The 27,072-nt window shown below is 37.1% G+C and overlaps 1 protein-coding gene and 2 pseudogenes across 1 annotated transcript; all 3 read right to left on the bottom strand.

Annotated features, from left to right (window-relative positions):
• Positions 1-10,125: 10,125 nt before the first annotated feature.
• LOC105179723 (uncharacterized) lies at positions 10,126-11,394 on the bottom strand. Its single transcript, XM_011103372.2, has one exon. It carries the CDS (start codon positions 11,392-11,394, stop codon positions 10,126-10,128), a length of 1,269 nt encoding a protein of 422 aa, XP_011101674.2.
• A 764-nt stretch (positions 11,395-12,158) lies between these two features.
• On the bottom strand, positions 12,159-26,296 carry LOC148787240 (uncharacterized; annotated as a pseudogene).
• Positions 13,346-14,294, bottom strand: LOC148787241 (secreted RxLR effector protein 161 pseudogene; annotated as a pseudogene).
• Positions 26,297-27,072: the final 776 nt, after the last annotated feature.

A 27,072-nucleotide genomic window follows, 5' to 3' on the forward strand; every position in this document is an offset into this window, starting at 1 on the left:
TGGCTGGAGCTCACCACTGCATCCCCCCTTTATAATAGGCTTAAAAACATTTTCTCTTGTTCCAGGAGTACACCACTGAAAGGGCCGAGGAGTGCACTTTTTCCGCATCTCTTTCGACCAACTTCCAAATCACGTCCCGTCTGAACCGTAGTGTAGCCTACGACTTTTATATCATAACTATAGAGTTTCAGCCCCATCTGATCATCCATGGCTGAGGAATTGCCTCCACAATACTCTGAAACTATAGTCCTGCAACTCTAAACATCGTCACCGTTCCCTACCGAAACGGAACCGTATACCTCTGAAACATCTTGGAGGTGTTCCCAACACTCCAAGGATCTCTCCATTGAAACAGTTCTGCAAAGCTCCAAGGATAAAGCACTCTGCTTCACACATTTCACTCCTGCTCGCACACAGGGTGGCGCTGGATCATCGCCCTTATATCTCCGTGGCCAAGCGTCCTTGGAATGACTTCATACTTGGCGGATAGCATCCCCACACATCAAGGAAGTTTCCATACGAACAGTATTGTGATCCCCAATCGGTAAGAGTCTATGCTCGAAGACCATTTGCACATCTGCGTGCTGGCCGGCATCCCCTAGCCGCCCGCACGTCCTTCACAAATCACTGCCGACCGTCTAGCCCTAGGTGCGGCATGTGACACCATGGAAGTTAAATACATAGCGGCTTCAAAAGCAGCTAAGGAGGCGATTTTTGGATGAAAACTACATACAAGAGTTGGATGTGGTACTTAGCATTGCCGAGCTAGTAGTTATCTTTTGTGATAACAATGGGCTATAGCGCAAGTCAAGGAATTGAGATCTCAATACCAATCCAAACATATTTTTAGATGATATCATTTGCTTCCAGAGATGGTAGGAAGAGGTGACGTACGGATGGACCAAGTCAACTCAGTAGAAAATACAACAGATCTGCTGACTCAAGGTACAATTTGTAATTGAGCTTTAACATGATTACTATTCTACTTCTTAGGTATTGGATACAAGATGTAGAGCGCAAATGGTTTGCAGGTGGTGAAAAGGAGTAGAAGGCTGGGATAATGAGTCCTAAAACTTAGCAATGGCAAAGCTGTTGCTATTGTGGTTATAGGACTAGGTAGACTTAGCTATGTTAGGATAACATTGATAGAATACAATTGTGTAACTTAGCATGATCAAATTATATTTTTCTATTGTTGGACAATTTGGACTACGTGTTTTTGATCAATGAAAGTTATTTCATCTCACAAAGAATGCTTATTCTTGTCTGGAAGGTTGTTTACGTAATTATTTCAACACTATCTCGTAATTGGATTATGAGTGCTCAAAACAAATGATAAAAATGGATAATCAAAATAAAGTCGCAGATCTGGCATGCGAAGCTAGGTCACATTTCTCTACTTAGGATAAGGAGTTTGATGGATTCAATGAGTCTAGAATTAGACAAGTTTAATCTACTAGCTTGCAAGTTCTTCCTGAGTAGGAAGAGGATTGAGAAGCTCTTTGTAGGACAAGGTATGTTTGCCAGTAGTCTATTGGGTGGATCCAGTCAGGCATATGTGGTTCACTAAATACACTGAGCCCGAAGGGAGTTATGTTAGATCAGGTAATCAGAAGCCAATTGAATTGACGATTTTGGAAACTATTTAGAATCTTTATGAATGTGATATTATCTTGATGAATATAGTAAGCATTCATTTGTGGCACCATATATTTGTTGTGATTATTATTTATATTGAACGGTATTTTAACGTCACAACAAATGCCGACAGACCAATTGAACAACCCATATAATTGGGTTGCGCATTGAGTGACAGCTATGGAACTAACTTTTGAGGGTTGGTATGAAAAGTTCCAAGTTAAGGACCTCGAGACTAGGCATCGAGAGTCCTAGAGAGACTTGCACTATTGCATTCATTGGTTGAGTACCATGTTTCATCAACAACAGACATAGGATGTCTACGAAATTTTAGTGGATTAGTTGACAGGATTGTTAATTGATTGAACTGACTCGGGGGAATCGTCACATGGAACCCTTAGAGGTTTGGTCGGTATGACTTGAATTTTCGGCTCCGATAATAACAGGATTAGTCCTTGGACTTGAGGAATCATGACAGTCGCATGCATATGATGGCTATATCTTGGATTTGGCTAGAGATGACTGTGTCTTCGATATGGTCGTTATAAGCCTTGTCCAATGTAATCGGAGTATGTAGTAAGGACAGTGGATTTCAGGATAGAGTTTTGGTTCCCTATTAGTATATGATGGATGTATTCCTATGCGCTCTAAGATGGTTTATACTCTCTAAGTCTATGACCATAGCGATTGGTCAATTAAAAATGGTTACCTTTGTTGATCAATAGAGTAAACGCATTTTAAGTATTCAATATAGTTGCCTAGTCTAGGATGAAAACCGACGCCAATTCCATGCCAGAGACTAAGGTCGGGAGATGGTCGATGGAAGGACCTTACCTGTATGGAACTCGAGAGCCTAAATGTTCACGCCAACATTCACCTAGTCAGGTTCCATAGATTGTTGCTAGATGGCCACCCATAATGACGGTTGTTTTCGATTAATGGTTAATTGAAAATAATTAATTAAATTATATTTTCTTAATAATATGTGTTGGACACGATGCCCCAACTCTAGTTGAGGGTGAACATAATGAGTCACATAGAAATCACTATGGAAATTTAGTAATTCGAGATGGGGACGAATTAATTTAATTGGATTAAATTAATTCAATGAGAATATATAAATAATTGGATCATTTATTTAATAATTCATTTGATGGATGGCTCAAGATTTAATTAATTAGATTAATTGATTTTTGAATTAAGACCTTTAAATTAATTTATTAGGTTTGGCTCAATTAATTGATTGGATCAATTAATTAGTGTTTGGGCTTAGATTTATTTAATTGGGTTAAATGAATCTTTGGACTTAGTTGGGTTAAAATTAATTTAATTAATTATTGTTCAATGAACTTTGGTTGGGCTTAATTTAATTTGAATAAATCAAGCCCCGGTGCATACTTGAAGTCCAAACCCATTTGAGGGAGGTGGGAGCAAGTTCAAAAGGAGTTGAAACTCGCCACCATGATGAACATTATGAAGTGGTTATTTCATCATGGTTGAAGGTTATATCCATATGTGTATATAGGTTGCCTTGGAGGCAAATTTGGTAGTCATTGAATTTTGAATTCAATTATATATAATATACAAAACTACACATTTTGAATTCAATTATCCTATAGAACCTAACTCACTAGCCATGAACTTTTGCTCCCATTTCTCTTTCAAAATATTCTCCTTTAATTCTATATTGAATTTGATTCAAGTTACTGTTTGAATCGATGGTCAAAAAGCCAATTGGGATTGGTGGTTTCGGGAAACGTTCAAGCAAGTTTTATTTAAGTAATATTGTCACGACGAATATGGCAAGTATTCGTTCTTTGGTACATGTGTATGTTGTGCTTACTAATTATGTTAAGCACTGCTTTGACGTCACAACAAGTGCCCACAGTAACCCACATAGATGAGTTGCGCATTGGATGGCGGCTACGAAACAACTTCTGAAGGATTGGTCTGAAACTTTCCAAGTCGAGGACTTTATAACTGGGCATCGAGAGTCTTACTAAGACTTGCATTGAGTATTCCATTCATTGGATGAGTACTGCATTTCATCGGCAACAAACATTGGACGTCTATGCAATTTCAGTGGGTTGGTTGACAAGGTGGTCAACTGATTGAATTGACTCGCGGGAATCGTCATATGAATCCCTAACTTCAATTGTACGGGAATAGTCCTTAGACTTGAGGAATCACGGTAGTCACGTGCATACGATGATTGTATCTTGGATTTTGCGCGAGAAGTGATTATGTCAGAGATAAGATCATTATAAGCCTTGTCTAGTGTAGTCGGAGTATGTAGTGAGGACGATGAGTTTCAAGAAGTGGATCCATCCCCTATTAGTATGTTCAGAGGTATCTCATATGCACTTAAAGATGTATTCACGCTTTATAAACCTGTGGCCACATTTATTGATCGAATAGGAAAAAGAGGTTCCTTTGTCGAGAAACTTGGCGAACGCGATCTCATTTATTAAGCATAGACGTTTAGTCTAGGACTGGAACTGACACCTAATTCCATACCCTGAACTAAGGCTGGGAGACAGTAGGTGGAAGGACCATACCCAAATGGACTCGAGAGCCTAAATGTTCACACGAAAATTCACCTAGTTTCTAGTACCATGGACTGTTGCTAGATGGCTACACATGGTGACGGACTTTCTTCATTAAAGGTTAATCATGAATTATTAATTAAATTAGATTTAAATTAATAATAGTGTTAAACACTAGCCCAAGTCTAACTGAAAGGTTAACCTAAAGAGTCACACACAAATCACCGAGAATGAACAATAAATTAATATAGAATTAATTCCATAAGTAATTGGATGACTTACAAAAGAGAGATCCATTGGATGAAAAAATTTCAAGAATAAATTAATAGCATTAATTTGCATTGGGCTTATCCTTATTATCTAATAAGTTGGATCTTATTAATTAATAAAGACAATTTGGGCCTATGTAATTATTTAGATTAAATACATATTGGACCCAATTAAATGGATTCTATTAAAATTGAATTTAAATAAAAATTCATTCGGCTTGTATTTTATTTGATAAAAATCAGCAACATGAATTTTTGAGCCCATGGGAAAGTTCCATGCAAGAAAATAAATGACTTGAAAATTCCAATTTTGAAAAGTGTAATTTTAGTCATTGTTGGGCATCTCTTTATTTGGAATAAAGAGAAATATACCTTGTAGATATATAGAATATATCTAGACATATTGTTATTTATGAATACAAGATATATATATATATATATATATGTTATATGATTATTTGGAAAATAACTACGACATTGTTATACAAGACAAAATTTCCCCCTCCTTCCTCTAGCACTCTCGGCCTGCCCCTCTCTTGTGCTCTTGGAGCATTTTGTTTCTCGTGTTCTCTTCTAGCAAAGAGAACATTGAGATTCTGATTTTGGTGTGGTGTGGACCAATTAGAGGGTTCCTCCATTGGAGCCTCAAGTAAACAATATTTCAACTGAATGTTAGAAAATGAAGGTATCGTATTTCTACCTCCTTTATTTTTTGGTTTATGTAGTTTTTTACCTCAGCCCCATGCACGTTTTATTTTATTACACATCGAACACCCGGCAACACCAAGGGTATACCCCTTGAATTTGCTATTTTATACACTTTAATTTTTTATTATCCATTTTTATTTACTATTTTCGCTAGCGCGTTCCCTGGCAATATAATGTGATCCTTCAAGTGATATCAGAGCGTTGTGCGATGTAAGGGCTGATAGTTATGTGATATTAGCATGCTAACATGTTTTTTACGGCCTTTGAAGCATGTTTTTATGCTTTTTGTTTGGTAATTATATGATGAAATAGCTCGTTTGATCTTTGCAATTAATTGAATGATTCAAACATGTGAAAATTTAGAATTTTTTGTATTATGCTTGTTTTTGCTGTTTAATAATAAACACAAAGAAAAAAAAAGAAGGATTGAAGAAAATTTCAGCAGCTTTGCCGCGGCGGGCGCATAATGTGCGCATGCTGGCAGAGGGCCAGCGCATGCTCTGCAACACAGTCGCCCTTGGCGTACTGGCAGACGGCCAGAGCGGGGGCAGGCAGGGACGACAACGTGTGCTGCAGTCCGACAGCCAACGGCTGGGTCATTTTTCATCGTTTTTTTTTAAATTTGATTTTCCAAATTTTTTTTCATTATTATTTTTGCTGTTAATAATTTTTTGGGATAAAATTCTATTTTTTCTAAAATTAAAATGAATTAATAATTAGATTTATTATGTGCATTGGATGAGTATATTTTTTCCATCATCCTTTTGATTGCAAATTTCGAGCTTGTGTTTTCTTCGTATAATTAATTTTTTATGATATTGGATATCATAAATTATAATATTACACGAGATGTATATTTTATGATGTATGGATGGATGATCACAGAGCCACGGCCTCTTGTATGTTTATGTTTATGGTTGGGCTCGTATGCCCTTGTAATGTTTTCTCTCTCTCCCTCTCATTTTTTACCTTGGAATAATAAGGCTTGTTATCTTCCTCATTATGTACTCCCCCCAACTACTGATCGGGGTTTTTTTAGTTGTAATGAGAGTAGTGTAAGATTTTTGGTGAGGTTTTTATTTTTGTAATTAAAAAGCAAGCCCATGGAGAAGAAGGTCTAAGGACCAAGAGGCCCATGGAGGAGTTACAAGGCCCATCTATATGTTGATAGGTAAATTACTTTTGTAATAACATAAGGACACCTTAGATTGACCAACTCACTGCGGGCTCAGTGGGTCGCATAGGTTGGGCTAGTGTGAAAGAATCGTTATGGCACGGGAAGCAATGGAAGTGTGAAAAAAAAAATGGTTCGAAGAGGTGTTCATGACACAATCACCTCTAGCTAGATCCAAGATATAGCAATCATATGCACATGACTTCCGTGGTTCCTCAAATCTAAGAAATATTACCTTACTATTGAAGCCAGGGACTCAAGTCATATCGGCCAAACCTCTAAGGCTTCCATATGACAATCCCTATGAGTCAGTTCAGTTTATTCGACACCTAATCAATCAACCCACTAAGATCCCATAGATGTCTCACGTCTATCGCCGATGAAATGTGACACTCATCAAATGAATGTAACTCTTAGTACAGTTCTCCATAGGACACTCGATGCCTAATCTCGAGGTACTCGTTTTGGAATATTTCAGCGTCAACCCCTTAGCAATTGATTTCATAAGCCCCAATGCGCGTCCACAGTTGTCTAAATGGTCTGTGGGCTCTGTTGTGATGGTTAAGCAAATATGAACATATAGAATGAGCAGAACAAAGATAAGGCCAATAGTGAACACTCATTTTATTCACAGACTAATATTACATAATATCGAGCATTTGCAAAATAGATTACATCCAAGCCAATCTAATTGGCTTTCTAGTCATCTATCCTAACACCACCCAGCCTAACTTAGTCCCTAGTCTTTTTAGCCATAGCCCAGCTATTAATAAGCTTAGGACTTTCTTGTTTTGGTTTTTCTACTCCTCATCACCACCTACAAACCATTTGCATACTACGAATTATTGGTATCCAATACCAAGAGTAATAAAGTGTTCATGTGAATACTCAATTAAAGGTTTATCTTCATAAGGGATGAGCTTATGGCACCCCCTCTTCCAGTTGCCCCTCTCTCCAATAAATATAAACATCATGTGGAACTCTTGATTGTTGAACCTTCTTCCTCTTTCCTTTACCCCCGCCTAGTGGTGTAATAGGAGGACTCGAACTACTTGCAGCTATCTCATTCTTCTTCCTCTTTCCACGTTCGGCATCCTTGCCCTTTACTTTAGAGATTGAAGCCTCTCCTAATAGTACCAACAACGTAGGTTTTCTATTTGTTGCCTCATACTAGACCAACATATCAATCAACTCATGAAAACTTTCCCCAAGCCCATTCTTGTTATAATTGATAATTGATCAAAAGAGGGAGGAGGAGATTGTAGGATCACGTCAATGTATATTTCTTCCCTTTCGAAATCAGCTCGATGTCTTTGAGCTTTTTCACTAGGGGTAGCATCATCACTCCATGCTCTAGTATAGACAATCCTTCAACCATTCTTGTGCCGGAAAATGCCTTCGTCAAGGTATATCTAATATGTCTGCCACATAAAGCTCTTTCATGCAGAGCATTATCGACCAGAAATCATCCTACATCTCATACTGTTCTTGGATCTCGTTAGTAATCGAGCCTAGTATGATATTGTGAACTTTTCAATTGTCCTCATGTTACTGTGTAAACTTTTTTAATGTCAAACGTTTCTAAGCAGGGACCCATCCGGAAAAATTTGAGGTAGAGACTTATCTAAAACATAAGTTTAGTTCTTGAAATCAAGAATTATCGTTAGATTTCTCAACCAAGCGTGCTTGGTTCCATTAAATTTATTTACCTCAAGTATGGACATGAAAATACCTTTAATCAACTTAAATTGATATACCATCTGAAAAGCACTCAATATAAGTATTTGCAAACACCTGCAGTTTTAAACGTATGTTATATAAAGATTAAATTTTACATAATTAAAATAGACATAGAACTTTTAGGCTATAAATTATGAAAGCCATAACAACAAAGAACTAAAATAGCACAAGGAAAAGCAAAAAATGCAGTGTAGAAATTAAGGAAAAATTGTAAACTTAGTCCCCTAGGTAAAAGGGAATTGGCAATTTTGGTCATGTTTAATAATTTGGTCCTATAATTAAAAAAAAATTGACAATTCTTTAGGACAATTCAAGCCGAAGAAAATTCATATTGATGTGGTCGAGGTTTTTTTGCTAAAGAATAAATCGGAATTTTACCACGACGGAATTTCACACCAAGTGAAATGCAATTTCCGCAAAATGTTTAAATTTCAAGAGAATGGGGTCTTGTAAATGAATAGTAGCTTAGATTAAAAAATTAGTATTTTGGTATTTATAGTGGTAGGGGAAATTATATAGTGTGGTGGGTTACATTTGCTTAAGGTGTGCCTCATACCTATAAAATTACATTTTTACCCTTAGAAATTAATATTTTTTACTAATATACATCATATAGCCCCCCACTCTCGGATTAAATATGCACACCCGGTGTAATATTTCGTCCGAGAGTAAAACACTTTTCGAAATTGAGTTAACACATGGGAGTGGATGGTTGGGCAGTCGTTTTTTATTTTTCAATTCACTGGGCGTGTGCGAATTCTTGACCAACAATATCTAGTGCCCGGCTGGAGCTGGGGATTCACTAAGTAGTGCACCCCACCACCAGCTCGAGGCACGCGGGCGCAGGTGCGTCGCACCCCGCGCCCTTGAGCTGTGCCAGCCCGCGCGCCTGCGTCCAGCTCGAGGCAATGCCTCGAGCTGTTGCTGCCAGCCGGGGAGGTGGGGTGCGTCGCACCCCGCGCCCACGGTTGAGGCCGGTGGGGTGCACCACCTGGGCCAGCTGGAGTGCGGCGCACCAGGTGGTGCACCCGAGCCCTCCTCAAGCTTGGCTTGAATTTTCAAGTGTTGAGAGGAGGTGCTTATTTTTGTGTCCCTTGGGTTTTGAACCCAGGTCAAAAGGATGGTAAGTGGAAACTCCTACCACTACACCATCACTTATTTTTTGATAATATTTGTTCGCATTCTCTATTAGTAGGAGTCATTCAGAGTTTATTCATCTCATCCGCTAAATTTTTTCATTTATCTTGAGAATTTCGACATCATTTTCAAGAGTGACTCCCCATAAATAATTCTTACATGTGGTGATAGAGCCCCCCAAGACTTTGGAGGAAATGAAGCGACGTATTTTTTTCTTTTCTAAAGACGTTGCCTCTTGGGGTGATTTTTTCACCATCCATTAGATTGAAAATCTTAGGAGATGACTCGATAGTATTCTATATTCGTAAATGTAGTCGTTACACTTACTAAGTTGTTGTTTTGTTCTCTTACGACTTATATTCGTCGGATGTTGCCTCAAGGGATGTTTTTGCTCATGCCCCGGAGTTAGGTTTTTACCAACTTCGGAAGGGGGGGCAAAACTTTCCGAGTCCAACATATTTATGTGGGGACATTGCCTCAAGGATTTGATAAGGGGATGTTGCCTCAAAGGATACTTCATGTCCCGGAGTTGGTCTTTTACCAACTTCAAAGGGATGTAAAGTTTCCGGGGCGACATTATTGACGAGGATCTCAATGAAAGTTCCATTAAGGGGTCCCGAGGCAATAACGACTTTTGTCTATATGACAATGACGATTTTTGCCTCTAGGGTCCTCGTGAAACTTCAAGAATCTCTACACCTAAATTCGTCTCGTTTGTTGGGACTACTACAAGAAAACCAACTTCATTACTTAAACTCCGAAATACAAAGTGTTAGGGAAAATCAAAAGGGGAGAAGGATATGTCGAGCTACTACTCGAGTTTTCTCCTATTACAAGTGACTAGCCAAAAAATAATTTTTTCCGCTACGTGAACTTTGAGCTCCTCCTTCATGGCTTGTTGATCGTTTTGAGGTCACAGGATGACTCCTGCGGTGGAATAGTTATCGTTACGAGGAGTTTGCACATTCGGCCCACGGTCAAATTTGCGTCCTTGTGCATAGTGGTTGACATACTCCTTTAAGTGTCCCCGCTGGATCAATTTTTCTATCTCATTCTTCAGGTGATGGCATTCCTCCGTCGTGTATCCCCTGTCTCGGTGAAAACGACAATATTTGTCGGATTTGAGTCTCTTGGGGTTATCTTTCATCTTTGTCGGCCATTGACTGATTAGCCCTTGCTGTTCCGCCACCATTAATATCTCCCTCCTGGGAGCATTCAAGGGGGTATAGTGAGCAAACCCCGCCGGAGGCACATGCTTGCATTCCTCTTTCTTTTTCGGCTCTTTTTCCTCTTCTCGACCCTTCCTTTTGCCGCTAAGGGAATGATCCAAAACATTAGACTCCTCAATCCGGATGTATTTCTGGGAGCGCACGAGTAAATCTTGCATAGCGCTAGGGGGCTTGCCTGCTATAGACTCTTTGAATCTTCCCGGTTGTAGATTCTGTTGGACAATACTAGCTAACAACTCTTGATTAACATGAGGAACCTCATGCACTGCATCTACGAACCTTTGCATGAAATCTCTCAGAGTCTCGCCTTCCCTCTGACGGATAGTAAATATATATGCCGCCATTTTTGGGACCTTTTTATTCATGGAGAAGTGGTGCAAGAAACGTTGAACCAATTGCTCGAGGCTAGAAATAGTTCCAGCGGGCAGTTGGTTGAACCAGGCTAATGCGCGTTTTGACAGCGTAGTGCGGAAGACCTTGCAGTAAGCGGCGTCACTTAGATCGTACCAATCAATCTTGGCGTAAAATTTGTCTAAGTGTTCTTGTGGGTCTCCCGTTCCATCATACTCCGATAGATTCGACACCTTGAGACCAGCTGGGAGCGCCTCTGCCCGAATGTTGGAGGCAAATGGGCTCCGTCTTGGAGGTGCCACACCCAACGACAAGTGAGAATCCTCGGCTCCCCAAGTTGGTGGGGGGGCGAAAGATTCTCGATTATGGATATTCCGATCTTGAGTTTGTGCAACTTTGGGTCTGGAAATCCGACTGTTTACTTCCTCTTGCCTCTGCTCCTCCTCCTCGGGAGCCGAGGATAGTTCTCGACTTCTACGAGGGGAAGGAGGGGGCGGGTTCACGGGTTGTTGCGTCACAAATTGGGCCACGGCTTGAGCCGCAGGTCGTGTAGACGCGTCTCGAATCAAGGCTAGCAAGGCCTCCTGTGTCAGCTGAATCATCGGTTCTTGGGGTGGAGCATCCGGGGGGAGTACTCCGATTGGGGGCGCGGCCGGAGATTTTTGATGTGACGAGGGGAGTCCCCCATTGAGGGGTGTCTGCTGGTGCGTTAGGGGGGTTACCTCCTGAGGAACTGACTATTCGCCAGGGGGGTTCTGTTCCATTCCGTTCGCTTGGGCTTCTGGGATTGCGTCTAGATCGTGTACGTCACGGGCTCGGGACCTGGTCTGCATGCTCAACGTCGAGGTAAAATTTTTTCCCACAGACGGCGCCAATGATGTGGTCGAGATTTTTTTGCTAAAGATTAAATCGGGATTTTACAACGACGGAATTTCACACCAAGTGAAATGCAATTTCCGCAAAATGTTTAAATTTCAAGAGAATGGGGTCTTGTCAATGAATAGTAGCTTGGATTAAAAAATTAGTATTTTGGTATTTATAGTGGTAGGGGAAATTATATGGTGTGGTGGGTTACATTTGCTTAAGGTGTGCCTCATACCTATAAAATTACATTTTACCCTTAGAAATTAATATTTTTTACTAATATACATCACATAGAAGTGCATGTATTGTGCACATGAGATGCTAATTTGCAAATTTTCAGCCAAAATTGTCCTCAAATTGTTAATTCTTTTTTAGCTGTAAGACCAAATTACTAAATTGATTTCAACAAAACAAAAATTACCACTTCCTATATTTAGACAACTAATATGGCGATTTTTCTAGAAATTAATCAACACATAGTGAGAGGAACTCTAGTAATGTTTCACTTTTCCTTGGGCTGCTTATCAAAGATGCCAGAATAATAGGTGCATTTGGTCATCTCAATTAAGAGAGGGAACTGGCAGATGGAGAAAAGAGGTATTGGAATGACAGAAAGGATGATAATGGGAATGGTGATCCAAGATAACCGATCATGGAGAATCAGATACAGCGCAGCGCCAAAAGACGCCATCATAGTAACGATGGAGAAGAACAAGGCCGTGAATCCAAAGATTAACTTCGTGGGCAAGGACTTCAGAAAATCCTTCTCTGCATATCGTGCCGTTAGAATCCCCAAGAACATCAACAGCGACGTAGACGCACTGACCATCGACAGTGCATTGGAGACCATGAAAATCAAGAAGGGATGCGGTTGGGATTCCGGCATCATGGGCAGGCCTTTGTCATTGCTTTTGTTACCACCTGGAACCGTAAACGCCGTTGTAAACATTTGTTAGAAGTGGATCGGTCTCCGGCACAAGTTCAATATAAGCGATTACAGAAACTTAAAATTATTACAGGCTTTTCTAATGCAAATTACAAGAACCCTAGAAAACAGAAATAAACATACAAGAAATAAGACGGGGAATTACAGAATAGGGAACACAAACACCTTAGCAATTCTCGGCTCAGAGGCCTAAGACCCAGGGCCTAGCAAGGCCGAAGGCCACAACCTTACTCACGGTTGCTTGAATCTCACAGTAGCCACAAAGGCTAGTAAACCACAAAGGTTACCCAATATCCACCAAGGAACCGCCACAAAGGCTGTCAACAGAAACCACAAAGGTTTGGCCACAAAGGTTTGGCCACAAAGGCTTTGTTCGGAGAAAGGGGGAAGAGAGAAGAGGTAGTTACTTCGTTAACCAAGAGCCATCAAAGATCAGCCATTTAAAGAGGCATGACCTTAATGGCTCATTAACCGCCATTATCGGAGAGAGGAGGAGCACAGAATACAAAGAAACAGGGGAAGACCCGAAGGGTCGTGTGGGAGAAGAAGACGAGGAGAAGGAGCGGCTGATAGGGGATTAGGGTTAGAAATAGAGGGGAAAGGTTTTAAGTAGTGAGAGCACCGGGTCAAACCTTTCCATGGGCTTAGTGGATTCAGCCGTCCAGTGAGCAAGGCCCAATCATATTGGTTTGGGCCATCATTTTATTAACATTTTCCACCTTGGTCCAAACCAAGATGGTGGGTCAAAAGGCTGTCATCATTGCCAAAGCTTCCTTTTCCTGCAAAAGAGAGAAGTTAAGGAATAACAGTTTATAAATGTAGCATATCAAGACAGTTTTTAAATTTCTCTATTGCTAAGCATTTTGTTCCCATATCTGCAGGATTCTCTTCTGTCTTTATTTTTTCAAGGTTGATAATTCCATTGTTTATAGCATCTCTAATAAAGTGATACCTTACATCTATGTGTTTGGTTCTGTAGTGGAAGACTGGGTTTTTACATAGCTGGATACTAGACTGACTATCAGAGTAAACAACAAGTTTATTTTTCAGAAATCCAATTTCAGAAATTAAGCCTTTTAACCATATTGCTTCTTTTATTGCTTCAGTGGTTGCTATATACTCGGCTTCTGTAGTAGAAAGAGCTACAATATTTTGAAGTTGTGATTTCCAACTTATGCAGGCATTACAAAGTGTAAAGATATAGGAGGTAGTTGATTTTCTACTATCTTTATCATTAGCATAGTTAGAGTCCACAAATCCTTTAAGTTCCACACCATCAGAATTCTTAGAAAAGGTTATTCCAACATTCTTAGTACCATTCAAGTATCTAAAGAGATATTTTACTGCTTCCCAGTGGGAGGCACCTGGATTGGACATATACCTACTTAAGCAGCTAACTGCATATGCAATGTCTGGCCTAGTACTTACCATTAGATACATGACAGAACCTATAGCATTTGAGTAGGGCACATTTTTCATTTTATCTTTTTCTGATTCTGTTTTAGGACATAGATCTTTGCTTAACTGGAAATGTGCTGCAAGTGGTACAGAGGATGGTTTGGAGTTTTCCATTGAAAATTTTTCAAGAATGCTTTGAATGTAAGGGGTTTGATTTAAGAAAATAGTTGACTTGGTTCTGTTTCTTTCTATGTTCATACCAAGTATTTTCTTTGTATTTCCTAAATCTTTCATTTCAAAGTTCTTGCATAAATGATGCTGTAATCTTTTAATCATATCAAGACTAGGACTAGCTATTAACATGTCATCCACATATAAGACAAGAAATAGAGGCACATTGTTTTCATGCTTGAAATATAAACATGGATCATAAGCACTATTTTTAAAATCCAAAGAATGCATAAACTGATCAAACTTTTTATTCCACTGCCTAGGGGATTGTTTCAGACCATATAAGGATCTTTTGAGCAAGCATACATCATTTGGTTTTTTCTTATCAACAAAACCGTGAGGCTGAGACATGTAAATTTGTTCATCTAGATTTCCATGCAGGAATGTAGTCTTAACGTCCATTTGTTTTAATTCCCAGTCAAAATGAGCAACTAAGGCAAGCAAGATTCGAACAGTAGTAAATTTAACCACAGGAGAGAAGATTTCAGTAAAATCAATGCCTTCTTTTTGAGTAAAACCTTTTGCTACAAGTCTTGCTTTAAACCTTTTTACATTGTTTTCTTCTTTTATTTTGAAAACCCATTTACAATCGACTATAGAAGCATTTTTCGGTTTTGAAACTAGAACCCAAGTGTTATTCTCTTTTAAGGCTTTTATCTCTTCATTCATAGCAGTTATCCATTCTTTAGAGTTTGCACTTTCTAAAGCCTCTTCATAAGTACTTGGTTCTAAGTTTTCAACATTTAGAGCTAAGTGATAATCTTTAAGCCTAGAGGGAATCCTACGTTCCCTAGGTACTCGATCTCTGACTAGCTGATAGGTATTTGGATTTTCATTTTCAATTTCTTCATCATTGTTTTCTTCCTGATTTTCTTGATTTTCTTCTCTATTTACTATTTCTTCCCCTTGTTGGTTATCCTCATTACTAAGTTCCACCTTATTAAAGGTATTTTCAATATTAAAATCTTCAGAATTTTTAGAGGAAGTGTTTAAGCATGGCATTTCTGATTCATTAAAGATCACATCTCTACTTACTATCACCTTAAAGCCAGGTTGATTCTTAAGCCATAGTCTATATCCTTTTACTTCGGGTGGATAACCAATAAAAACACATTTTTGGGACCTAGGATCTAATTTATCACCATTATAATGACAGAAAGCAGCACAACCAAAAATGCGCAGAGAAGTAAAATCAACATCAGAATTTGTCCAAACTTTTTCAGGAATATTTCCAAGTAAAGGCACCGAGGGTGACCTATTTATCAAATATGCTGCAGTTAATAAAGCTTCTCCCCAAAAAGTTTTAGATAAACCAGAACTGATTAAAAGACACCTTACTTTGTTTAACAAAGTCCTATTCATTCTCTCAGCTACCCCGTTTTGTTGAGGAGTATATGGTGTGGTTTTGTGTCTTTTAATACCATACTTATCGCATAATTCAGAAAACTGTTTGTTACAAAACTCCAAGTCATTATCAGTCCTTAATGCTTTAAGCCTATGACCTGTTTGGTTCTCAACCAGATTTTTCCAATTCTGAAATTTTTCAAAAACATCAGATTTTTGTTTCATTAGAAAGGCAAATACTTTCCTCGAATAATTATCAATAATCGATAGAAAATACTTATTGCCCCCATGAGTACTAATATTAGCAGGACCCCACACGTCTGCATGCACATACTCTAAAATGCAGTTTGAAGAAGTGGGTGACGGGTATGAGGAAGTAGGAAACTTAACTTTGTGTTGTTTTCCTAATATGCAATCATCACAAAAATTTAAAGCAGAAGGTTTTTCATGCAAAAAACCATTTTTGTGTAACAACTCAAGCCCCCTAAAGCTGATATGACCCAACCTCTTATGCCAAATTTCAGATTTATTTTCTGTGAAAACATTTCCAGAAAAAGACTCATACTTAACGGTGCATAAATACAGATTTCTCTTTTTGATTGCTTTGAAAATAGTCATAGAACCCTTAGAAATTTTCATGATCCCTTTCCCCCATTTCCCCTCTAACCCTTCTTCCTCTAGGGCAGAGCATGACATTAAATTATGGGCAAGATCAGGGACATACCTAACATTCTTAAGGGTTATTTTTGAACCATTTTCAAAAATAAGACAGGTATCACCAAAACCGAGCACATCACATAATTTTTGGTTTGCCATTGACACGGAACCTAGTCTTTCAGTTTTAAAATTTGTCAAAATGTCTTTATAAGGTGTCATATGAAACGTGCATCCAGAATCTACAAGCCATTCAGATTTATTAAAGGAGTTTTCAACAAAATTTACATCAGACACCATATAAACTTCATCAGTTGTTTCTTCTGAAACATTAGCAGATTCGTTTTGTTGGTTCTTTTTAGGCTTTTTACAGTCTTTAATGAAATGACCTCTACCCCCACAGTTGTAACACCTAAAATCCTTTTTGTTTTTATCTTCATCTCTTTTATTATTATTGTTGTTATAATGCCTATTTCTAGACGGACTTCTTCCCCTACTTCTACTCCGACTTTTACTGTATTTTCTGAATTTCGAGTTATGGTTATTATTCCTATTTTTAGGTCTTCCTCTTACCAAGTTTACTTCATTATTGTTATTACTAGAAGTATTGGTTTTTAAATCCGTTTCTTTTGATTTTAAGCCACTAATAACAGTTTCTAAGGTCACATTATCTCGTCCGTATTTTATTGCAGCTTTAACATCACTATAAGACTCAGGTATAGCATTTAATAAAACTATAGGAGTATAATCATCAATATTTTTATCCCCTGTCAATTTTATGTCTTGAATTAATTTAGTGAAATCATCAATATTTTCCTCAATATTTTTTGAAACATCCAGTTTATATCTGAAAAATTTTTCTAAGAGAAACAGTTTGCTAGGAAGTGAAGTTTCGGTGTATTGTTCCTCTAATCTATTCCATAGCACTTTAGCAGTGTTCTGTTTTCCTACTTTCCTAATTACAGAATCAGACAGATTTAGAATAATAGAGCTGTAAGCATACTCATCATTTTCAAGCCGTTTTTCTTCAGAAACAGTTTCAGAATATTTTCCTTCAATGGCTTTAAAAACCTTTTGTTGTATTAAGATGCCTTTCATTTTTTGTTGCCATATAGAAAAGTCAGTTTTTCCGTCAAATGGTTGTAAATTATAACCAGACATTTTAGCAAGTTTTAGTAATACCACAGAAATTCACAGTTCAAGTAATAGAGGCAGATATTAAGCAGCAGCAAATTCCCAATCACAGAAGATTCAACAGTAAATAAAAAACACAGTTAATAGTGCTAGGGCCTTGACTACGCCTCCACTAGATACCCGACGGCTTCACGAGCCCGGCCAAGGGAGGTTAGCAGTAAGGGGTCGAGAAACTGGGACCGAAAAATAAAGAGAGAAAGGTTAGAACGATGTTACCGTGAGTGGCCTCAGGCCAGAGACTTAACCCCGCTCTGATACCACTGTTAGAAGTGGATCGGTCTCCGGCACAAGTTCAATATAAGCGATTACAGAAACTTAAAATTATTACAGGCTTTTCTAATGCAAATTACAAGAACCCTAGAAAACAGAAATAAACATACAAGAAATAAGCCGGGGAATTACAGAATAGGGAACACAAACACCTTAGCAATTCTCGGCTCAGAGGCCTAAGACCCAGGGCCTAGCAAGGCCGAAGGCCACAACCTTACTCACGGTTGCTTGAATCTCACAGTAGCCACAAAGGCTAGTAAACCACAAAGGTTACCCAATATCCACCAAGGAACCGCCACAAAGGCTGTCAACAGAAACCACAAAGGTTTGGCCACAAAGGCTTTGTTCGGAGAAAGGGGGAAGAGAGAAGAGGTAGTTACTTCGTTAACCAAGAGCCATCAAAGATCAGCCATTTAAAGAGGCATGACCTTAATGGCTCATTAACCGCCATTATCGGAGAGAGGAGGAGCACAGAATACAAAGAAACAGGGGAAGACCCGAAGGGCCGTGTGGGAGAAGAAGACGAGGAGAAGGAGCGGCTGATAGGGGATTAGGGTTAGAAATAGAGGGGAAAGGTTTTAAGTAGTGAGAGCACCGGGTCAAACCTTTCCATGGGCCGGGTCGGTGGATAGAGGGCGGATGGGCTTAGTGGATTCAGCCATCCAGTGAGCAAGGCCCAATCATATTGGTTTGGGCCATCATTTTATTAACAACATTACGGCTGCAATGAGAGTTCCGACGGTCATGCTTGATCCTGCAGTGCTCTTCATCCAACTTTCTGCGTCTCCCACCAGCTGCTTATGCTCGTCGGTAAACAAAATTTGGGGCGTTTTGTTGTTCTCGTTCACCTCTTCTTTGAGCTTGGGTTGAACGAAGTTCTCGACTTCCTATATGGATACAACAGCAACACTTACTAAACTATACTATAAATAACTTCATATTAAAGTCATGGTAAACAATACTATTTCTACAACAACCAAACAAAACTAATGCAAAATCTCAAATTTCACCTATAGCTAATCAAGAAAGATATGGTGATTAATAATAATTATAGGATTTACATAATCAATTACCTTAAACCATTGTAGCTCCCTTTGCATTTGAAGAGCAGCTCCAGAAACACGCTGTAGATAACTTTGCAGCAAGATGTAGATAGTTATTCCTCATGTCTGCGAGCAATTATGTTCTTTTTGGCTCCAAGGGCGTATATAAGACTGAAAATCTTCTCTTGACGTAATACAATAGCATGCGCGAAAACTGTTCTTCCTTTCCTATCTTTCCTCCATATAATGTCAGGCTTGTACTTGAGCATTTCTGTTATAAATTCAATAATCCCATGCTTGATAGCATCATAAATTATTGAGTCAATATCCATTTTTCCGAGTTCTGACATGCTCAATTTCCGCATCTCCTCAAACATGCTGCTCAGGAGCTTCACGGATTCATCGTGGACCAACTTTCTTACAAGGATATACTTCATTTCTGGAACTGAAATTAACCGTAAGTCAACGGCGTACCGCAAAACACAGTTTATGTATATTGAATTAGTACCATATATATACAGTATTAAATGCAATTTACCCCATGATATGTCAAATGAGCAAATACCCCTGAAAAAGGAAAGAAAAAAGAAAATTTCCATCTTATAACTTTCGTCTGAATTCATTTTGTTTTTTTTTTATCTTTGATAATATTAGATTTAGGTTTTTATATCTATCAATTTTACGTAAATTTGGTTCTTTATCTTTTGCTCTTTTGATGATAGAAGCTAATAGTCCACCATAATTTTCTAAGTGTAATATATAAAAAAAGTATTTATTCAATAAACCTATATTCTTATACCAATCTAGGTAAACATTAGCTACCAGATGCAAAATGAATGAATATAAATGAAAAGTTGTGTCGGGGTAAAATTATCCAAAATTTGGTCAAATGACTAAAATTAAGCAATCTTGAAAGTTACCGGATTAAACCTAAAATGGGTAAATTTAAAACACTAAAATTAATAACAGGCAAACTTAAAAGACTAAACAAATAATTTTTCCAAAAAAAAAAAAAATAGCAAATCACCCCCTGTATTTCAAAAAATGAAGCAAATTACCCTATATCTACGATTTAGATAGGAGTAATTTACTTTATTTTTTAAAATACAGGGAATAATTTGCTATTTTATTTATCACGTGAATTTTTTTATTTATTTCGAATATCACAAAAAAAATAAATTACATTTTTTCGTGTATATATACAATATATATTTGAAAATTGACTGGTAGACCATTCATGATTCCAAACGTTAAGTAGGTCAAAATCAATTACTAGTAGCATTGTATGCAAGTAATCAGGCGCATAAGGAGTACAAACTGCTTCGTTTTTAAGAGTTCAGGAGTCGGGTTAGTTGTGCTCTTAAAATTTTTATAAAACGTGTTGCGTTTAACGATATATATCAGTAGAATATACATACCAAACACTCGTAGAATGCCCCAACCCAATTTCTGGAACAGATTGTGAACTGGAAAAGCAATACTGGTCAGTAAAGCTGAACGAATTTTATTTGTCAAAGGAAACACAAGGCAAAACTGCAATTTTAGTCTTATATAGAAGTAGGGGGTGACCATCGTCATTTACAGTACGGCAATGGCAATTTTAGTACTCAAATTTAAGATTTTATGGCAATTTAGTCCTTTCGATGAAAATTCACCCCAAAAATGAGGGATTTTTGGCCAAATTTGAACGTGGTGCCTCATCCAACTTTTGCGTCCATTTGGCAAAATATTCCAACTCCATGGCTGATTTCCATATGAAGAATTAAAATTGTCAAAAAAAAAAACAAAATACATTTGAGGATTAAAATGATCAGTGCTTTATTTATAGGATGACAGGTGTGTAGAGTCATTTTAATTCTAATTTTTCATTACCACAGATACAGATATTGTTAAAAAAAACCTTATAAAGAAAATGTAACCCCCCCCAACCCCCAACTCCCTTCTCGGTGCCGGTCGCAGCTCCTCCCCTCCATTCGGCATGCACAGCCCTTCTCTCTCTCTATATATGATCTATATATTTATATATGACATATGTATAAATATATGTACGTAGATATCTTACATAAATTATTAAAGAAAAAAATACAAAACAACACTCTTGTGATATTGTAAATGATTAAATTACTCCCCTATAAAAAAAATAGCAATTTACCTCTCAGCGTTTTTAAAAATGCAACAATTAACCCCCTTTGTTTTTCGAGATAAAATAATTTACCTCCTTAGACATGAAGATAAATTGATTAATTTTTTTTTAAACACATGGGTAATTTGGCATTTGTAATTTGAGTAAATTGTATTGAACCCAGTTATTAAATCTAAACCATCGATTTATACTAAGTGAAATTCAGGCCGTTGATTTATATGTTAAATCTGGACCCTGTATTCAAATCTAATGAAATTACTTTTAGTTATTAACGTTCACTTAAATCAGAACCGTTAATTCGTTTATATTAAATGTAGATAACTTAAATTGTTGATCATTGATATTCTACAAAATTTCAACCATTTCAGTACAAAGAATATGATTTTTTGCTTCGATTAATAATTATAGTAAAAAAAAAAGTTGTTGCAAGTACAAATCAATCACGGTTTTACAATAATCATAAGCAGTTGTTTCTACAAGTTTGAACAAAGGCTATGGTTAAAAGATATGGCGAATATTGATTAATCGAAGTAAAAATTTAAGTTTTTACTTTGATTTTATTTAACTATAGTAATAGTATTAATTTACCACAGTTATAAGTTGTAGTCATTTATAGGGTAGCGAAAACTCAATTTTCTCATAGTGTATATCTATATAATAAATAAAATTCAACAGCTCATAAATTAAGGTGCAAAAATTATATTTTGATCAAAAAAAAAAAAAAAAAAGCATAGATTGCCAAAGAGGGCGTGCCTGGTGCACGGCCAGCCCTAGGGAGTCCTTTTGTGTCGTTTTGGAAAATATATGGGGTTATTAACATTTTTTTTTACAAAGAGTTATTTTCAGTATTTTCAATTTCACAGAGAGGGGGCTCAGATTTAACCGGAATGGATTTTTTTTATTCTAAATATTGTTGAGTCTTCTACTTCATTTATCATAAAAACCCCAAATGCATAAAGATGATATTTTGCAGTAGACTTTGGAATAGAATATCTAATTCGGAACTTAAACCAATGTACCATAGACCATTTGGTATGTCCAAATAGATCAGAGAGACGACAGGAAAATCAATTATATTATAGACAAGTTTTGAAAAAAAAAATAGAGTCGAGAGAGATATAATTGCCTCGAGTGCTCGTAGTTAGGCTTTCATCAGCGATTTCGTCAATTTCTTCGTCACTTGGTTCATCAATTTCTACTGCGTTGTCGGCATCAAAGCTGCTCAATGCATGACTTTCAGTGGGCTCTGCACTGTGAGGTTTCAGTTCACCATCCCAAGGAGAATGAATTCTTACACCTGAGCTTATCGACGAGATTGTTTCCATAAGGTTTCCGGCCATTGAAAGTTCAAATAAGCACACCCAAAAGGGTCTTTAGATGAGCTTATGATTTTTCATAACACTTTAAAATGTGTTAAAGATACGGTGTTAGGTAATTATTTTATAAGAAAGAGCATATAACATCCATCTACAAATGAAATGTTTGAGATTTTTAAGTGCTTTTAATAAATTTTAAGGAGTTTTCAATTTATTTCTTATATCTTGAAGAACTCTTCCAATTCTAATCATATCAAAAACATATTTGACATTACTAATATTTTATAAATTTCATATATAATCTTATTTTGTTTAAATATTTCAAAATTTTAGAAATAAAACTTATTATTAACATCTCGTAAAATCTTATAAAATATTTTAAATAAATTTAGCAATGTCGCCTGAAAAAGAATCTCCAAGTAATTAAGCTATTAAAAACCGGGCATGGCAAGGGCTAATTATGTTAAAAAAGTGCCATGCATGTTTATATAGGCAAATTTATATATTTGGTCCTATAACTTTAGGTTGTTAGTATTTTTGGTCTTATAACTCACTTCATTTATATATTTAGTTCTCTTTAACGAATTTAGTCATAAACATCTCACATTTGGTCATTTTTTTGGCAAATTTAGTCATGCGTTAACAATTTTGGCCCTAACGATCTATAGTTATAGGACCAAAAATAAAATCTATTATAGTGTGAAAATTACCAAAAATTGTTAATACAGAACTAAATTTATAAATAAAATGATTAAATGTGATATATTTAGCACTAAACTTATAAAAAAAGAAAAAAGAACTAAATATGTAAATGGGTAAGTTACAAAACTAAAATTAAAAATAATCTAAAGTTACATGATAAAAATAAAGAAAAAAATGCAAGCAACTTCTTGTGATATAGCAAATGAGCAAGTTATCACTTTATGAAAAAATAAATAGCGATCTACCTCCCTATATTTTTTAAAATGAAGCAATTTACCTTCCTGTATAAGGAGATAAATTGCTTCATTTTAAAAAGTATAGGGGGGTAAATTGCTATATTTTTTTTTCATATAAAGGTAATGTACTCATTTTCAATATCACATGGGAATAAATTACTATTTTACCCAATAAATAATGGATTGTTGCCATATATTTATGTGTACTTACTGTTGTAAATCCATTTCTGCCAGAAGGCGAGCTTCATTCCACTGGGGAATGCAGAAGGCTTTTGAGCCAATATTTTGAGAGCGTACAGGCCATTCTGATCTGGGATCACGTAGGGTATCGTCTTATTAGCAGCGACGCAACATCTACGGAAAGCCCATAGCCCAGATTAATGAGTAGACCAATAAGTATAATTATCATTATTTGTATCATTGTGCAAAGTATTTGATATGATAATATCCATCAATACTTATTATTTTTTGAGTATATATATATATGTCGCTAGAAATATGTATATTTGATGAGGATTAAATACAGTTTTTGTTTCGTAACTTAGGTCTTGGCGTTTCGTACTTTAATTTTTCAGAATAGTATTTTAATTTATTATCCTTTTAATTTTGCGATTTCAATCCTTTTATTTTCTGTAGTTCAACTCCACCGACAAAAAATTAATTAATTTAAAATTGCAAGAATTAAAAAGATTCATAACCAAAATGCTACATTAAAAAATTATTGGATAAAAATACTGGCAGAAATGCGCCAATAGAACAAAAACTACAATTTTATAATGCCAGGTGAGATGTATATACAATTTTGCAAGAGAATTGTGAATTTTGATTAAAAATATGACTAAAATTAAAAAAAAAATTAAAAGATATAAAATTAAAATATTATTTTAAAAAAGTTAAGGATTGAAATCCAAATAACCTAAATTACAAATTCAAAAATGCATTTAAATCTATTTTATAATATCATCCGATATTATTGAAACAATTATATTATAACATTGCATTCCCTCGAATGTGATATCGGTTAATGAAATTTAAACTTTATTTTTTTTAAGCTCTTTATTCATATATATATCATTTTATAATTTAACTTATCTTTTAGAATCTTTTAGCATCTCAAAATGTTTCTTTTTTCGTATCACCTCATAGTTTCCGACACACCACATGTCTGATTTGAAATAACATGCGTGGATCAATGTTGTTACAACTACTGTGACCTTGAATCTTACTAGTTATTCACAGGCTCAAATGTAACAAGCTACAAGAAAATTAGAAAAAAATGACAATTTTAATATTACCACTAGTTGCATATATTTGGTATAAAAATTATAATATTAATTCCAAATCATAGGACGATTTCAAGTATATCCCATTCTTTTAGTAATAGTTAAATTTTTTTACATATTTTTATTTTTTTTTGAAAATTAGTACACTGTCAATTATTTGACGCAAAGTCGGTCGTACTAATGGCGACCTGCTTTTCGTCAAACAATTCAGAGTGAAACTAATTTTACACAAAAAAAAAATTAGTATAGGACTAAAATTAATTATTCCCAAAAACATCAGATAAAACTTACAAATGACCCTATAATTTGGGATTAGCATTGCAATTTTTTCATGTTTAGTGACAACAATTCTTTTTAGTTTGTAAGTAATGAATTTTAAAAAATTTCAGTAGTGATAATTATTTTGCAAATATTGTAAAAAATAATGATCAATCGTCTATTGTGCATTAAATTGTCACTAGTTAGAAACAATTAGTGATATGTATAATGACAATCTAGCGTGAATACTCGCTTATCGTATTATATTTGTATTGTTACTGTAGATGTGTTCTTAATTATCTTAGTGACAATATTATATAGAATATTTTGTTACTAATAATTATAGAGTGATAAGATCAAAATTATTATAACTTATTTTTTGTGACAAAATGTAAAACTATTACATAACATCTTGTCACTAATGGGCGATGATGGGTGATTAAGAAGAAATGCTAGGGAAATGTCAAAAATGCCCTTCATTAAGGGCATTATAGTCATTTAAGCAAGGATCCACGTTTTTTCTATCGGTCGGGTGGAAAAGACCCGATCCGAATCCGTCTGCCCTTCAAGACCCAGACAATTGTAGCCGTCCGATCACGGACGCCGGCCAGTAGGATGAGACCACATGGCTGGTCAATGGTACCCCGCTGTGCCATATAAATAGACCCGAGACGCCGTAATTAAAGGTAATTGTTCAGCATTTATTGTGATCGAACCATGAGACCGCACACTTTTTTCTCGATCAACCTAACTTGAGCGTCGAAGGGTCATTGTCGGGGACGTGCCCGACGAGCTCACTGTTCTTGTCTTATTCTCAGGGAACCCAAAATCTGATCTTGGAGGGGTTAGCTATCTGTGACGAGTTCGTGTATCGGGATTGCTGAATTCGAGCCGAATCAGTTGGCGCCGTCTATGGGAACAGGTTTATATTTACTCCATTCCGTTTTGAAAGGCCAAACACCAGTTGGAGGTCGAATAAAAATGTATCTATCTAACCAGGCCCCTAAGTTCGATTTCAAAGTACTCAGGTATCTACAGTCAGGCTTGGCAGAAAGGTAGAAAAAACCCCTATCACCGGACCGTTCAGAAGTGGTGAAAGAGTATAAACTCCAGAAGTTGTCAAAACTGGGCTCAACATCCAAAAATTCCATTATTGCTATGAAAAGAACAATATGCGAAATAGAGTTGGGAGAAATCTGCATAGGGCATATCTCCAATTTAATCAAAATCGCGGCTAGAGGAGGAGCTAAAGGAAACCTCAGCCCGGCATCAAGATGCTTGATAGAAAAGGCACAAAAATCAGGGGGAGGACGATGCATGCGATCGAAAGCCCTAGGGATGACGATCTCGTACTCAGGGGGTATGAAATATTTTTCCCTAATCTTGCGAATAGGGATCCTAACACTACTGACTACACCCTCCCAGGGATTCCTAGCGAGCCTATCTTGGAATCTCTCAAGGGTAGAGGGTCCAGCTTGTTTGTCAGAAGGATTTTTGGATGTTCGGAATTTTTTGTTCCTCTTAGGGGAGGTGGAGAAAGAACCTTCTACAGACCCAGAAGGGGTCGCAGACGACCCAGAGCCGGAGCTCAAACCGGAATTTGAAGAAAAGCTAGAAGACATCGTACATTAGAATAGGATAGCTCTGGAAGCTGCAGATCGAACGCGAGCTTGGAATTATAAACGCTGGTCGCTAAGAGCTCATATGTGGGATAGAGAAGAGCATTTGAACGAGGGGGGTATTTATACACTTAACCCTCTAGGGAAGCGCGCCGCAGACGGATCCACAAGATGATGACACGTGTACGTGCTGTAGGTGAGACCGACGGACGAGACCGATGTACTTCTCCAAAAGTAATACTTTACACTTTTGGATAAGTGCTGGAGTAATGATGGGTGATTAAGAAGAAATACTAGGAAAATGTCAAAAATGCCCTTCATTAAGGGCATTATAGTCATTTAAGCAAGGATCCGCGCTTTTGCTATCGGTCGGGTCGAAAAGACCCGACCCGCATCCATCTGCCCTTCAAGACCCTGACAATTGTAGCCGTCCACTCACGAACGCCGGCCAGTAGGATGAGACCACGTGACTGGTCAATGGTATCCCGCTGTGCCATATAAATAGACCCGAGACGCCGTAATTAAAGGTAACTGTTCAGCATTTATTGTGATCGAACCATGAGATCGCAAACTTTTTTCTCGATCAACCTAACTTGAGCGTCGAAGGGTCATTGTCGGGGACGTGCCCGACGAGCTCACTGTTCTTGTCTTATTCTCAAGGAACACAAAATCTGATCTTGGAGGGGTTAGCTATCTGTGACGAGTTCATGTATCGGGATTGGTGAATTGGAGCCGAATCAGTTGGCGCCGTCTATGGGAACAGGTTTATATTTACTCCA

This window comes from Sesamum indicum, linkage group LG8 (genome assembly GCF_026168435.1).
Source record: "Sesamum indicum cultivar Baizhima isolate 11 linkage group LG8, ASM2616843v1, whole genome shotgun sequence".
NCBI lineage: Eukaryota > Viridiplantae > Streptophyta > Magnoliopsida > Lamiales > Pedaliaceae > Sesamum > Sesamum indicum.

Bases quoted from the DNA above. Each gene is read 5' to 3' on its own strand.
- LOC105179723 (XM_011103372.2), bottom strand. From the start codon at position 11,394: ATGATTCAGCTGACACAGGAGGCCTTGCTAGCCTTGATTCGAGACGCG.